The sequence below is a fragment of the Pinus tabuliformis genome, chromosome 3_2, assembly GCF_031772625.1.
Source record: "Pinus tabuliformis cultivar Carrire ecotype Pingquan chromosome 3_2, CPIR1, whole genome shotgun sequence".
Taxonomy (NCBI): Eukaryota; Viridiplantae; Streptophyta; class Pinopsida; order Pinales; family Pinaceae; genus Pinus; species Pinus tabuliformis.
In genome coordinates this window covers 684,010,663-684,022,580 of record NC_142302.1, presented here as the reverse complement: position 1 = coordinate 684,022,580, position 11,918 = coordinate 684,010,663, and the positions used below count along the sequence as shown (strand labels likewise).

Genomic DNA, 11,918 nt, shown 5'->3' with positions numbered 1-11,918 from the left:
AGACTACATGATTTGTCTATATCTATAGCTACTCCTTAGTGGGAACTTGAACAACTACCTTACTCCTTAGTGGGAACTTGAACAACTACCTGGTGTATGATCTCTTTCACTCTTATTGAATTGAGGCTTCTGTGATCCATAATAGTTGTTGAAAGCAGAACTTCGTCGGAAATCACATGAGGAAAGACCTTTGTCGACGCGTTTCGAACCAACCACTGTGGTTCATCGTCAGGACGATGAACCACAGTGGTGACGATGAACCACAGTGGTTGGTTCGAAACGCGTCGACAAAGGTCTTTCCTCATGTGATTTCCGCCGAATCTCTTTCACTCTGCTGGTGAAACTCTTGTCCTTTTGGATCAATCGATCTAGGTTAGGTTCATCATGTCCAGAACAATACACTTGGTAGTGTTTGTTGGGCTAACGGAATTCAAAAGCATCAAAATACTTGTCGCATCGAGGGAATCAAGAGAAATCAACTAACATAGTGAATAAAAAAGAAGCAAACTAAACAACTGGCAAAGATTTCAATTTTAGAGCACCTACCTAGTTTTTTTATAAATTAATTTAATTGGGCGTTCAGGGTCTCTCTTTATATATATATGAAGTGCATACACACATACACAATGAGTTCTGTAAGTGTCATTTTTCTATAAAATGCGCGATGTACCTATTGAAAATCCTGGGTAGATGATGAAACTGTCCCAGGATCGAAATCTCAACCCATCTCGTAAAGGGTACCACAAAAATTTTATTTTGATTCTAACACATCTTAATCCATACCAAGTGCATTTGGATCCGTCGTTTAGCACTGGAAGCCAAGGGCACGCAAAATCCGGAAATGATGGAGTCATGAAAGGCATGAAGCAACCCTTACAATCGCAGCTATCAAAGCAGTACCAGAAAAACAATATGTATATTTACTAAGAAATTAGTAAGTACCAGTATGTGTGGTAAAGGGTGTCATTGAGAGCCCATCTAGCAATAGCACCCACAACAAGAAACATGTAGAAATTCAACAGCAACAGAAAACTTGCAAGAGACTTCACCACTTTGAATGCCATTATAATTATAAAACTATGACTGCTTAACAAACTATAAGTACCGACCAAATGGGGCTTAATTTGGAAATGACAAATTACCAATCTATACCATACACTAAATTCTTAATTTGTAGAGGATGAGATCAAGGTGACAACAATGGTGGCTGGAGATTTTCCGGACTGCCTATTAGTGTGAGAACATGTGAAAATGGTCATGAACTTTCTGGCATTGTAGATTCCATTAGAAGTGATGTCTGTGTCCAACATTTGCCAGAAAGTCAATAGTTTTCCTCCACATTAGCTGCAAAAATAAATATGAAGAAATGATGAAACTCATATTTCCTTTGTAGTAAAAATCAATCAGCTTGTGAAGTTAATTTTGACACTTTGAATAATCCAGACAAAAGCTTGAAAACAAACTTCAATGAGAATGGCTATCTCAGGCTAATTCTCAAGAACAATTTGACATTTGGGTACCAACCGGCAGTAGGGAATTTAGGTCCCCACATGAGTTTTGCATGTTCTTTTGGGCATTGGGTTTCATTCAAGATTGTCATCTAGTGGGAAGTTTCATGCCCCTTTGCTGAATTTGGAGATTATGTTGTTTTCAATTGATAGGAATGGCAGTTTTGCTTTAGTTTAAGAAGTTTTGGGTACCCTTTAGGCTCACTACTGTGATGGAAATGGATGGGCTGGGGAGCTGCATGCAATTAAAACAAGCGTGCATTATGCCCTTGAGTTTGAGTGCTACTGTTCAAAAGAATGCTAATATACTCATTGCGTATTTAGATATAGATGGGCTTGTCTTAAAATCAGGAAGGGCAAATTAGTATGATTTAGAAAGTGATATTACAGTCACTGAAGCAGAGGCTCCACCATTCCTAGCGTTGATCAAAACGTTTTTTGGAAAAATAAGGTATAGGTTAAGCTTAACATTAGTAGTTAATGCATCAGAAGATGACAAGGCAAGGAAGAATATACTTCAATGTGGGGTTGTCCAGGAGACAAATGCTAAGTTGTTTTTTTCATCTCATCACAATACAGTGAAGGAGTCCACTGTTACTGCGGTTACAAACCAGTCTGAAGATATGGGTCTTGCAAGAGGCATGGATACCCTTTCTGGATGTTCGGAGAAGGAAAATGATGGGAATGTAAACAGTAACCTGAAATCCAGTTGGAAAAAACCTCCAAGGCCTCCAAGAAGAGCATGTTCACCAAATCTTATTCTCTAGTCAATTGTGTCATAGCTTGAAATAGGATTTGGCAATCCTACCAAAATCTTTAGGTAAATTTTGCTATAAGGATTGAAATTTTGCAAGACCTATTTTTACTTATGTTATGTTAGCTTGATGAATTGGATTAGTGGGAGAAGCGTATGTTTGCTTCCCTGGTTTCTTTTCAGGTATGTTTTCACAAGGCACCGGTACCCTGCAAAATTTATCACCAAAATCAGGACAAACAAGTCAATTGTCTATGCACAAATTCACAAGTCATGTCTCAAATAATGAATCAACACCGGCCAGTGTAAGCCTCTCCTACCTGGCATTGCTTTAATTCCTCAAATTCCTATTTTGTTGATATCAAAATAACTAGGGCCAGAGATTAAACTAGGACTAGGCCAAGGACAATAATTTTTTTATGCTACTAGAGATTCAGTGATCCTTAATATGGGAATTCTCATACCCGTTACTTTTAGGTAGTATTCTTACAGTAAACATATTATGTTAGAAAAACTGAAGACATTCTCTCAGAAATTGGAGGCTATCAAATTCATAATCAATGAACCACCTATAGTTGGTTGTTCTTATGATGTCTGTAGTTTTGGTTAGCTCTTATAGTTTGCATCATTAATTGGTTAAAATACATGGAACCTGTTGTTTGTTTTTCTTCTTGAAATAATACATAATAATCCAATTTTCCACATTAATGATGACGTGGACAATTTAGGTGGGCAGTGGTGATTCCTGCAAGTCTGGCCAATCTTACACAGTTCACACTTTCTCAAGAGCATCAACAGTCATTTATTATCATATGTCCCAACTATAGTATCCAACTATTGAGACCACATTTCATTGATAATCACATAAGCAACCATATCAACATCAGTCATTCCATGCATTCTAATTAGTTCGACAGACAAGATTACAAACAATATCTCATCATAACACACATGTATATATACATAAGTAGTATGTTCAATAGCCAAAACAGTGCATAGAATTATTAGTTCCCATGCCATAGATAAGACAAGTCATCATGCTGACTTATCAGCCCTAGTCAGGGTGCCTCACCTAGGCTCACCTACCTAAAATTATTAGCATGAGTAATCTCCATATATATGAGGCTCATAACATCCATGAACTAAAAGATGCAATTATTAACCCAGGCATACCCACTTAACTATCTCCAGAACAAGGACCTGACTATATTGTCTTTACCAAAGAACCCACAAAGAAAATTAAAATTCTAGCCAAATGCAGATGACGATTTGGCTCATCATAACAGCCCCGAACTTAAAGATGCAGTTATAAAACCAGGCATAGCCACTTTACTATCTCCAGAACAAGGACCTGACTATATTGTCTAAATATTTGAATGTAAAGTGTCGCAAAGAATAAAGTCCTGTAGAATTGCGAAAGTTGGCGTTTTGTCCTGCTTGTTCATTCTCTATGTTACCGGATCCGTTGGACCTAATGGCTGGATCTGCGGATCCCCGGATCGGAGACGGATCCGGATCCGGATCCACAGAGATCCGCCTATCTTCTTTTCGTGGGTAAAAAATCATCAACATATGGGAGCACAAAATTCCAAAACGAGATATTCAATGCAAGTCAATGGAATGGTAAGAAATAGATTAATGAATCTGCTAGCGGAAATAAACTAAGGAATTGCTGGGTGACATAAAATTTATTATTTTTATGTCGAACATATTATAAATTTTAATACAAGATGCTATAAACCTTAATGCAAGTTCGTGGCGACATACAAGATGCTATAAAACTTAATGCAAGTTTTATTTCTATGTTGACCATGTTATAAACTTTAATAGTATTAAAGAGATTATAAAATTTATTATAAACTTTAATACACGTGACTGACGTGAACTCATATTTATTAAACTTTAATAGTATTAAAGACATTATAAACTTTAATACATGTGACATGAACTCTTATTTATTTAGAAGATATTTTAAAGTTCATAAAGTAAGTTTATATTTTAATCAATTTTAAAGTTCCTTTTCAAGTTTAAAAGTAACTTCTTCTAAAATAACTATAAGTTTAATAATTTGCTTAATATAAATAATTATAATTTAGTGTTTATAATGCATTAATTATATTATTATTAATTTAATAATTATTTTTAAAGCATTAAATTGGAGTTATATATTTAAAAAATCACATATGCTTTTTTCTTTTTATATAAATTTAATTAATGTTTAATTAATATTTATAAATGATACATTAAGAATTATTTATAAAATAATTATTTATTATATGTAAAAATTATATATTAAAAAATTAGTATATGTTTTTATTTTTAATATTTGTATAAATTTAGTTTTTATTTTTATATTTATATAAATTTTAATTTTAAAAATTACAAAATATTTTATATTTGCTTGTACTTGCCGTTTCTTTGTCGTTTTCGGATCCTGGATTTTCAAAAAACTGGCGGATCCGTATCCGAATCCGGATCTGGATCCGAATCCGAATTCGAATCCTGGTAACTTAGTTCATTCTACAAGGAAACCATCTAATCCAATTTCAAATATGGTTAGCAGAAAACACGAGGCCATGAAATTTTGGCTAGTAGATCACCCCGTCATACGTTTGAAATCTAGGGCAGAGTGAAATTTGGAAGAAAGTATTAAAACAAATAACAATAATCTAATAATCTAATAGTTATGAGGACTGCCTATTAGTGTGAGAACATGTGAAAATGGTCATGAACTTTCTGGCATTGTAGATTCCATTAGAAGTGATGTTTGTGTCCAACATTTGCCAGAAAGTCAATATTTTTCCTCCACATTAGCTGCAAAAATAAATATGAAGAAATGATGAAACTCATATTTCCTTTGTAGATCGAACCCCATCATAGGACACGGTTTGAAATTCGAGGTAGAGCGAAACTCGGAAGCAAGGTTATTACAATACAAACAAAGCGAGTTGACTGCGTACACCAGCAAAAGCAACAGAAATAATCACAATTGTTATGAACCGGCCCAGCACCCAGTCTCATAGGAGATCCCGCGGAATTTTTGTAGTGTGGTAGTGAAAAGGACAACACCTTTGTTGAAATGCAAAAGCTAGCGTTATAAATACAAAACTATCATTATGGTGCTTTGCCAACTGTATAAGAGAATCCGCTAATCTCATTCGAAATCTGGTTTGAAGAAGACATATGAGGCCATGAAATTTTTGGCTGGTAGATCGGACCCTATCATAGGCCACAAAGTTTGAACCCTAGAGCAGAGTTAAACTCGAAAAAGCATGGTAATCAAACTACGGTCATAGCGATATGCCACTGCAATTAATCACACCAGCGAAAAAGCAAACAAAAAACCCGACTATTGTGGATGAATCCACCCCATAGGAGAGTCCGCATAAATATTTGAATGTAAAGTGTCGCAAAGAATAAAGTCCTGTAGAATTGCGAAAGTTGGCGTTTTGTCCTGCTTGTTCATTCTACAAGCAAACCATCTAATCCAATTTCAAATATGGTTAGCAGAAAACACGAGGCCATGAAATTTTGGCTAGTAGATCACCCCGTCATAGGTTTGAAATCTAGGGCAGAGTGAAATTTGGAAGAAAGTATTAAAACAAATAACAATAATCTAATAATCTAATAGTTATGAGGACTCAGCTAAGTTAGCCACCAAATTAATATGAAAGTTTTTTTCGCCTTTAAATTGAACCCCTGATATTTTCTGAACCCCTGATTTTTTAGGGAGGGAACCCATGTTTTTCCCAGAAAAAATAACCCATCAAAGGGCTCTGAATTGTTTTATTCATTTCACTGTTGCTGATTTCTCACATTCCATTTCTACGTATAGACTCTTTTTTTTTTGTTTTTTGGCCGAGGCACAAATGAGAATTTACAAATATCTTCACCACGATAACAATGAACAAACACTATTTTATTGCCTTCCGAACCCGAAGCTGAGAAACAGTCATATCCCATGCCCTTGCACCGAAAATTATCATATGAACATGTCAACATTAATATATCATAAACAAGAGAATGCAGAAATGTATATGTAAAGAGACATCAACCTATCAACTATGTAAGAAGCTTCGCTGAACTTCAACCTTTACATTTGAAATTCAACAAACCATAAAAAAATTCCTTAATAACATTTTTTATATGTATGATGTTGATTTCTTAATTTTATATGCTATATTTCATTATTTCATTTACAGTTAATGTATGTAAATAGACCAACCAGAATCGGGTCAGCCTCATCAAAATCATCAAAAACTTCGAACTCAAACCAAACCTAATCATTTCAACATCTTAACAATTTTCAGCATATGAGGCTAGCATCGACCCACCCAGAAGGTAGCTACTTCATTCAATGAAAACTGCAAGCAGTGTGTAGTAAGAAATCCCATTTCCCACCAATGGGATTTGGGTGCCATAACTGCTAGAAATCCGAGGAAGGAAGCCCATTAAAATTATGTCCAAAGAAGACACATAATAGAAATACTCGACTTCTGTAAACCATCAACTTATCTTCTGCACTACCATGCTTAATACCCAATGGCACACTGAACCTAATCATTTCAACATCTTATAATTCAATGTATATAGACAAACCTGAATTTCATTATTTCATTTTACAGTTAATGTATGTATATAGACCAACCAGAATTAGGACCAACCAGAATCGGGTCAGCCTCATCAAAAACTTCGAACTCAAACCGAACCTAATCATTTCAACATCTCATAATTCTATGTATATAGACAAGCCTCATCAAAATCATCAAAAACTTAGAACTCAAACCGAACCTCATCATTTCAACATCTCATAATTGTATGTATATAGACAAACCTGAAAACTTCGAACTCAAACCGAACCTCATCATTTCAACATCTCATAATTCTATGTATATAGACAAACCTGAATCAGGTCAGCCTCATAAAAACTTCGAACTCAAACCAAACCTAATCATTTCAACATCTCATATTGACATCCAACCTAATCATTTCAACATCTCATATTGAAATCCAGAAACATCCAGAATCATAATAAATCCAAATAACAAATCCAAATATTCTCAAATAACAAATAACAAATCCAAATAACAAATCCAAATCATAACAAATCCAAATAACAAATCCAAATATTCTCAGGCAGAAATTAAAGACAGCTGGTACACAAGTAATATTCGCCCCTTCACTGCTTCTAATTTCAGCTTGAATGATACATTTTTATGCTGTATAACAAAGCTAAGTTCATTTGCAAAATACACAGTAGTAACATAAAATCCACTGTTAGTAACATAAAATCTGGCAACAAACCAGTTTATCACACCAAACAGTGCAACTACGATAAGCGGTGGAAGTGCCTGACAATAAATTCATGAACTGGCAAATTTAATCCAGCAAAATTATTTTACCACTAAAAAAAGGATCACAATGCTCAACAACTTCGGTTTACTTGTCAAACCACAAAATATAGGCTATTCACTAGCTTAAAACTACATTCATACAGAAAAGCCAGTAAAGCCGTTCAGTGCTGTTGAGTTGTGCAAATCTCCATGATTCATCCACAAAACTTGATCGCGAACAAGCAAGGTAGAATACATTATGGATGTTTCATTTCTTATGTTCTCTGGGTCTAGGTTGCAAATCTACCAGAAGCAATATTCCCGCTGCATTTTTTGAAAATATTCCAGAAAGACCTATAGACAATCTTCCTTCAATCTTTTGAGTTTCCCTGGTCATTTTGTTCACTTTTGCTAGTCAATTAAGCAGATTTCATAAAGCATAATGCCCCAACTATTGTTCATTGCAACTTTGCGACTCATTACAACTTTGCAACTTATTGTTGAGTAATTTTATTAAACCCAGTTACAACATCAAAAGAACATAAGACTGCCAGAGACTCATTGCAACTTTGCGACTCTTTGCAACTCATTGTTGAGTAATTTTATCAACCCAGTTACAACATCCACAGAGCATATCATGTCCAGCATAATCCGCCTTCAGCCACATGCTCTGGAAAGCAGTGACATCTGCGTCCATGTAACAAAATAGACCAGCCAATCTGCACAACTTTTTTTAAAAGCCATCCAAGGCATTCCCCATGCTCTACCTGTCTGGGAAGAATGCTTCAAGTAAAATCCCATTCTTCATGCTCTGTCTATTACATACCCATCATCAAGCAAACAACTATACTGTAAAGAAATTCTCCGAAAACATCTAAATCCTTCCATACACTACTGTACCATGGTCGGTCGACCAGACTTATTTAGCTTAACTATATACAAACTACAAACTACACTACATCTTATATTACAGTAGCAGGATACACAAGTCCTTATATCCCAATTTGATCCTGATTGGGCCAAACTCTCCCGTCAAAAAAATGGAAGGTTTAAGTCGTTGTGCAACTTTCCCGCAGCATCAATATCCTACTATACCCTCCAACATGAAAAGAAATGAATACCATCAAAATGCTTCTGTATGAACATTCAGAAGGTGACACTGGAGAAGATTCCATGTATTCAACGCTCTTGGAACAATGATTGGCACCAATAAGATCCATTGCGATAGATCTCATCTGCTGCATATAAAACTTGGGAAATGGTAAGCTACTTGGAGGTGGACTGTTGGAATACGCAGGACCAGCCCATTTCTCCGACTCAAAAACAGGAGAAGCAAAGTCACTGCTAGAGGGATTTCCAACTTTTGTGTCATCCACACCATCAAAAGAAGATACATATTGGAACTCTTTCAACATCTTTGGCGACTCATTCCCTATCGCCTCGGATGCTTTCACCCCTGAAGAGACAGACTGCAAGATTCCGGATCCTTCCTTTGGAAGAACACTTGGGTCTGGCCCTAGAGGATCTGTTGATATTATTAAATCATCTATCAATTCAGTGAGGTTGACATCCTCACAACCTGTTCGCCTGGCGGCTTGATTTGTTTTTCTCTCATCGCCACAGACCTTTGCAACTGTTTTAGATGCCCAGCCGGATTTGTTTCGCTTCAGGCTAGACAACCTGTATTCTACATTATTTACAATAACCCTGTCGCTTGAATGACCAGTTTTTTGTCTGGCCTGGCTCTTTTTGTCGGGATCCTTCCCCACAGCATTCTTTATTGTTTCCCCACGTTTCAATATTGTGATCTTCTCCGTGACAAGGTTCTTGTTCTGTTGGCCACCTCTCCTCCCTTTTGCTTCAGTATGAACAATATTTCCCATTGTAAGCTTTGGATCATGAAAATACTGCCTTGTCGAAACCGACTGTTGCAGAGAATAGCCAAACCTCTGGCCTGATGAATTTGTAGAAGAATAAGAATAAAATGGGCGTTGACCATAGAAAATAGAAAAAGAATCTCCAAGCAAAGCTCCATCTACATCGAACTTTGGAGTTGTGCTATGCGGCCGCTTCAGAAAAGAAATATTCTCCGAGTCTACACCGGCTCGGTAACTCGGAGAAGGCCATAACCTGCAACACTTTCCAGAATTAACCGCATTGGAAGCCACATAATTTTGCAACCACTTGGGATCTGTTTTCATTCTATCAATATCAGGGCTGCTCCCCGAAATTCTATGGCTGTGTACAGTGTTGTTCTCTGATCGTAGAGAATTGACACGATGGTAAGCCTTCCCAGTTGAATGCCTATTCTTGTTTGCTTTATAAGAGGCCAAATAATCCTGGGCAGGTAAGATGGCAGTTCCCATGGTTCTGCACAATAGCCCCCTAACAAAGCAAAGTAAACTACCCTTATTCCAGCTAAAACTCTACTCTTTTCTCCAAACAAAACCCCTTAATCTAAAAAAATAAACGACAAAACAATCTAAAGTCGGCAAAGGGGATGAACAGAAAAAAATGGCATCCCTCTATACCCAATGGCATAAATTGACGAGGTTAAGAACTGAAACATCAAATCTCTAAATTTTATGTAAAAATTGTCTCAGAAAAACACTGAAATAGATGGATCTGGCAATCTCTGTTATTGCTCCACCAAAACAGACAACAATAAAAAACTTCAAAGATCTTCAAGTAAAATCGAGGGGACCAAGAAATCGAACCACTTTCGAGGCCTAGAAATGTTAATCCTATCAATAGACCACCCAATACTTTACATTTCCCTGCCAGAATAACCCGAAGCCTTGAAAGATCTTTGGCTTCAGATTTCTAGACAACCCAACTAAAGATACATCCACAAGGCCTTTATATTCAAATTACCCACTTCATTACGGCTCTCAATGAAGTTACCCCTAAAATATGCAGGAATATACAAATCCCCAAACCAAAAAATACCCTCTACAGAAACTAAGATATCAAAAATACCCACAACAGGCATATGCAGAACCAGTGGAAACTGCCCAGATATTCTCACATACACTTTATAACAGACAACTCTGCCGGCCCTCGAATTGCCCAAACGCCGATAAGCCCAACAGCCCTCTCCACAGCCCAAACTAATTCAAACTCTGGATATCTTCATAATTCTTCAATACAAAGCATTTGGGCACCCAACCATTGGGAAATTAAATCTTTAAGATCCACTAAAAGCTTAGAAGCCCACAAGAACCCTAACATACATAAAACTTTCAAGGTTTGAAGCACTTACTCGTATTTAATTTGCAGTGCGGACCTGTGCAAATATCTCTTTCTGTGAAGATCAGACCAGTAGTCTGGCCAAACCAGGTTCGATGAGAGGTCTGCAGTAGTCTGGCCAAACCAGGTTCGATGAGAGGTCAATACGTAAACAATAAAAAAAATTGAATAAAACAACAAAAAAGAAGTAGGGTAACCCCAAACTGTACAGTTTCCGGTCTGAAGCAAAGAATTCCCTCCTCCAGCAAATAATACCCTCCTCTGCAGCGAACGCTTCATATCCCGCGCGGACGAGAATTACCCTCCTCTGCAGCGAACGCTTCATATCCCGCGCGGATGAGAATTCCGTCCTACAACAAATAATACCCTCCTCTGCAGCGAACGCTTGATATCCTGAGCGGACGAGTTGGTTAGGGTAAATAATCTTTTAATAGGTTTTTAAAAATTGAACGGCAGAGCATTGTTTAATCGTCTAACAATAGATCTGACGGTCAGGATTAGGACAGGGAGGCAGTTGGGGGAGTTGATTTCAGAGGGAAACGCCTTACGGCGTAAATATATTATATGTTTGTAAAATCTGATATTCTGGTGGTTATATAATAATTTATTATAATATTCAATTTTTGTTAAAAGCTTTTTCATCCGGAAGTTCTAATGAGTTCTAACTCAGTATAGAAGGTTTTAAATTGATTTTAAGGGTTTTAAATTGATTTTAAGTTATATGGGAGATAATAATTTTATGTCATACTTAAAGATTTTAATTTTAATTTATGGACAATAAACCTAATCCACTATATTAATAATGGTTTAGAGTTCTAGAATATAGACTATTGTATATCCATCTTAATTTCAATCTATCACGTCTTGAGAGGGATCAAATCTTTCAAGGTGCAAGCCTCATGTCTTGAGAGGGATCAAATCTTTCAAGGTGCAAGCCTCTTTTTTGAGCGCAAAATTTGAGGAAAGGTTTGCACCTAGAGAGATTTGATCCCTCATGGTGCTTGATAGATACAGCGTTAAGATGGATCTAGGGTGGTTTCATTCATGCATCGTCACACAAAATTTGTTGAATAT

General features: G+C 36.5%; 1 protein-coding gene across 3 annotated transcripts; it reads right to left on the bottom strand.

The window, feature by feature from the left end:
- Window positions 1–7,624: 7,624 nt before the first annotated feature.
- On the bottom strand, window positions 7,625–11,243 carry LOC149182496 (uncharacterized). 3 transcript variants are annotated; one of them, XM_089416880.1, is made up of 3 exons: window positions 11,054–11,243; window positions 10,858–10,958; window positions 7,625–10,735 (listed from the first exon to the last, which is right to left on the bottom strand). In XM_089416880.1, exon 3 carries the CDS (start codon window positions 9,959–9,961, stop codon window positions 8,645–8,647), a length of 1,317 nt encoding a protein of 438 aa, XP_089273006.1. In that variant the 5' UTR covers window positions 9,962–10,735; window positions 10,858–10,958; window positions 11,054–11,243; the 3' UTR covers window positions 7,625–8,644. The 3 variants fall into 3 exon arrangements, with proteins under 3 accessions (XP_089273006.1, XP_089273005.1, XP_089273004.1); XM_089416879.1 differs by having other exon boundaries at window positions 10,858–11,243; XM_089416878.1 differs by having other exon boundaries at window positions 7,625–10,948.
- Window positions 11,244–11,918: the final 675 nt, after the last annotated feature.

Coding starts and splice junctions, on each gene's coding strand:
- LOC149182496 (XM_089416879.1), bottom strand. CDS start 9,961: ATGGGAACTGCCATCTTACCTGCCCAGGATTATTTGGCCTCTTATAAA.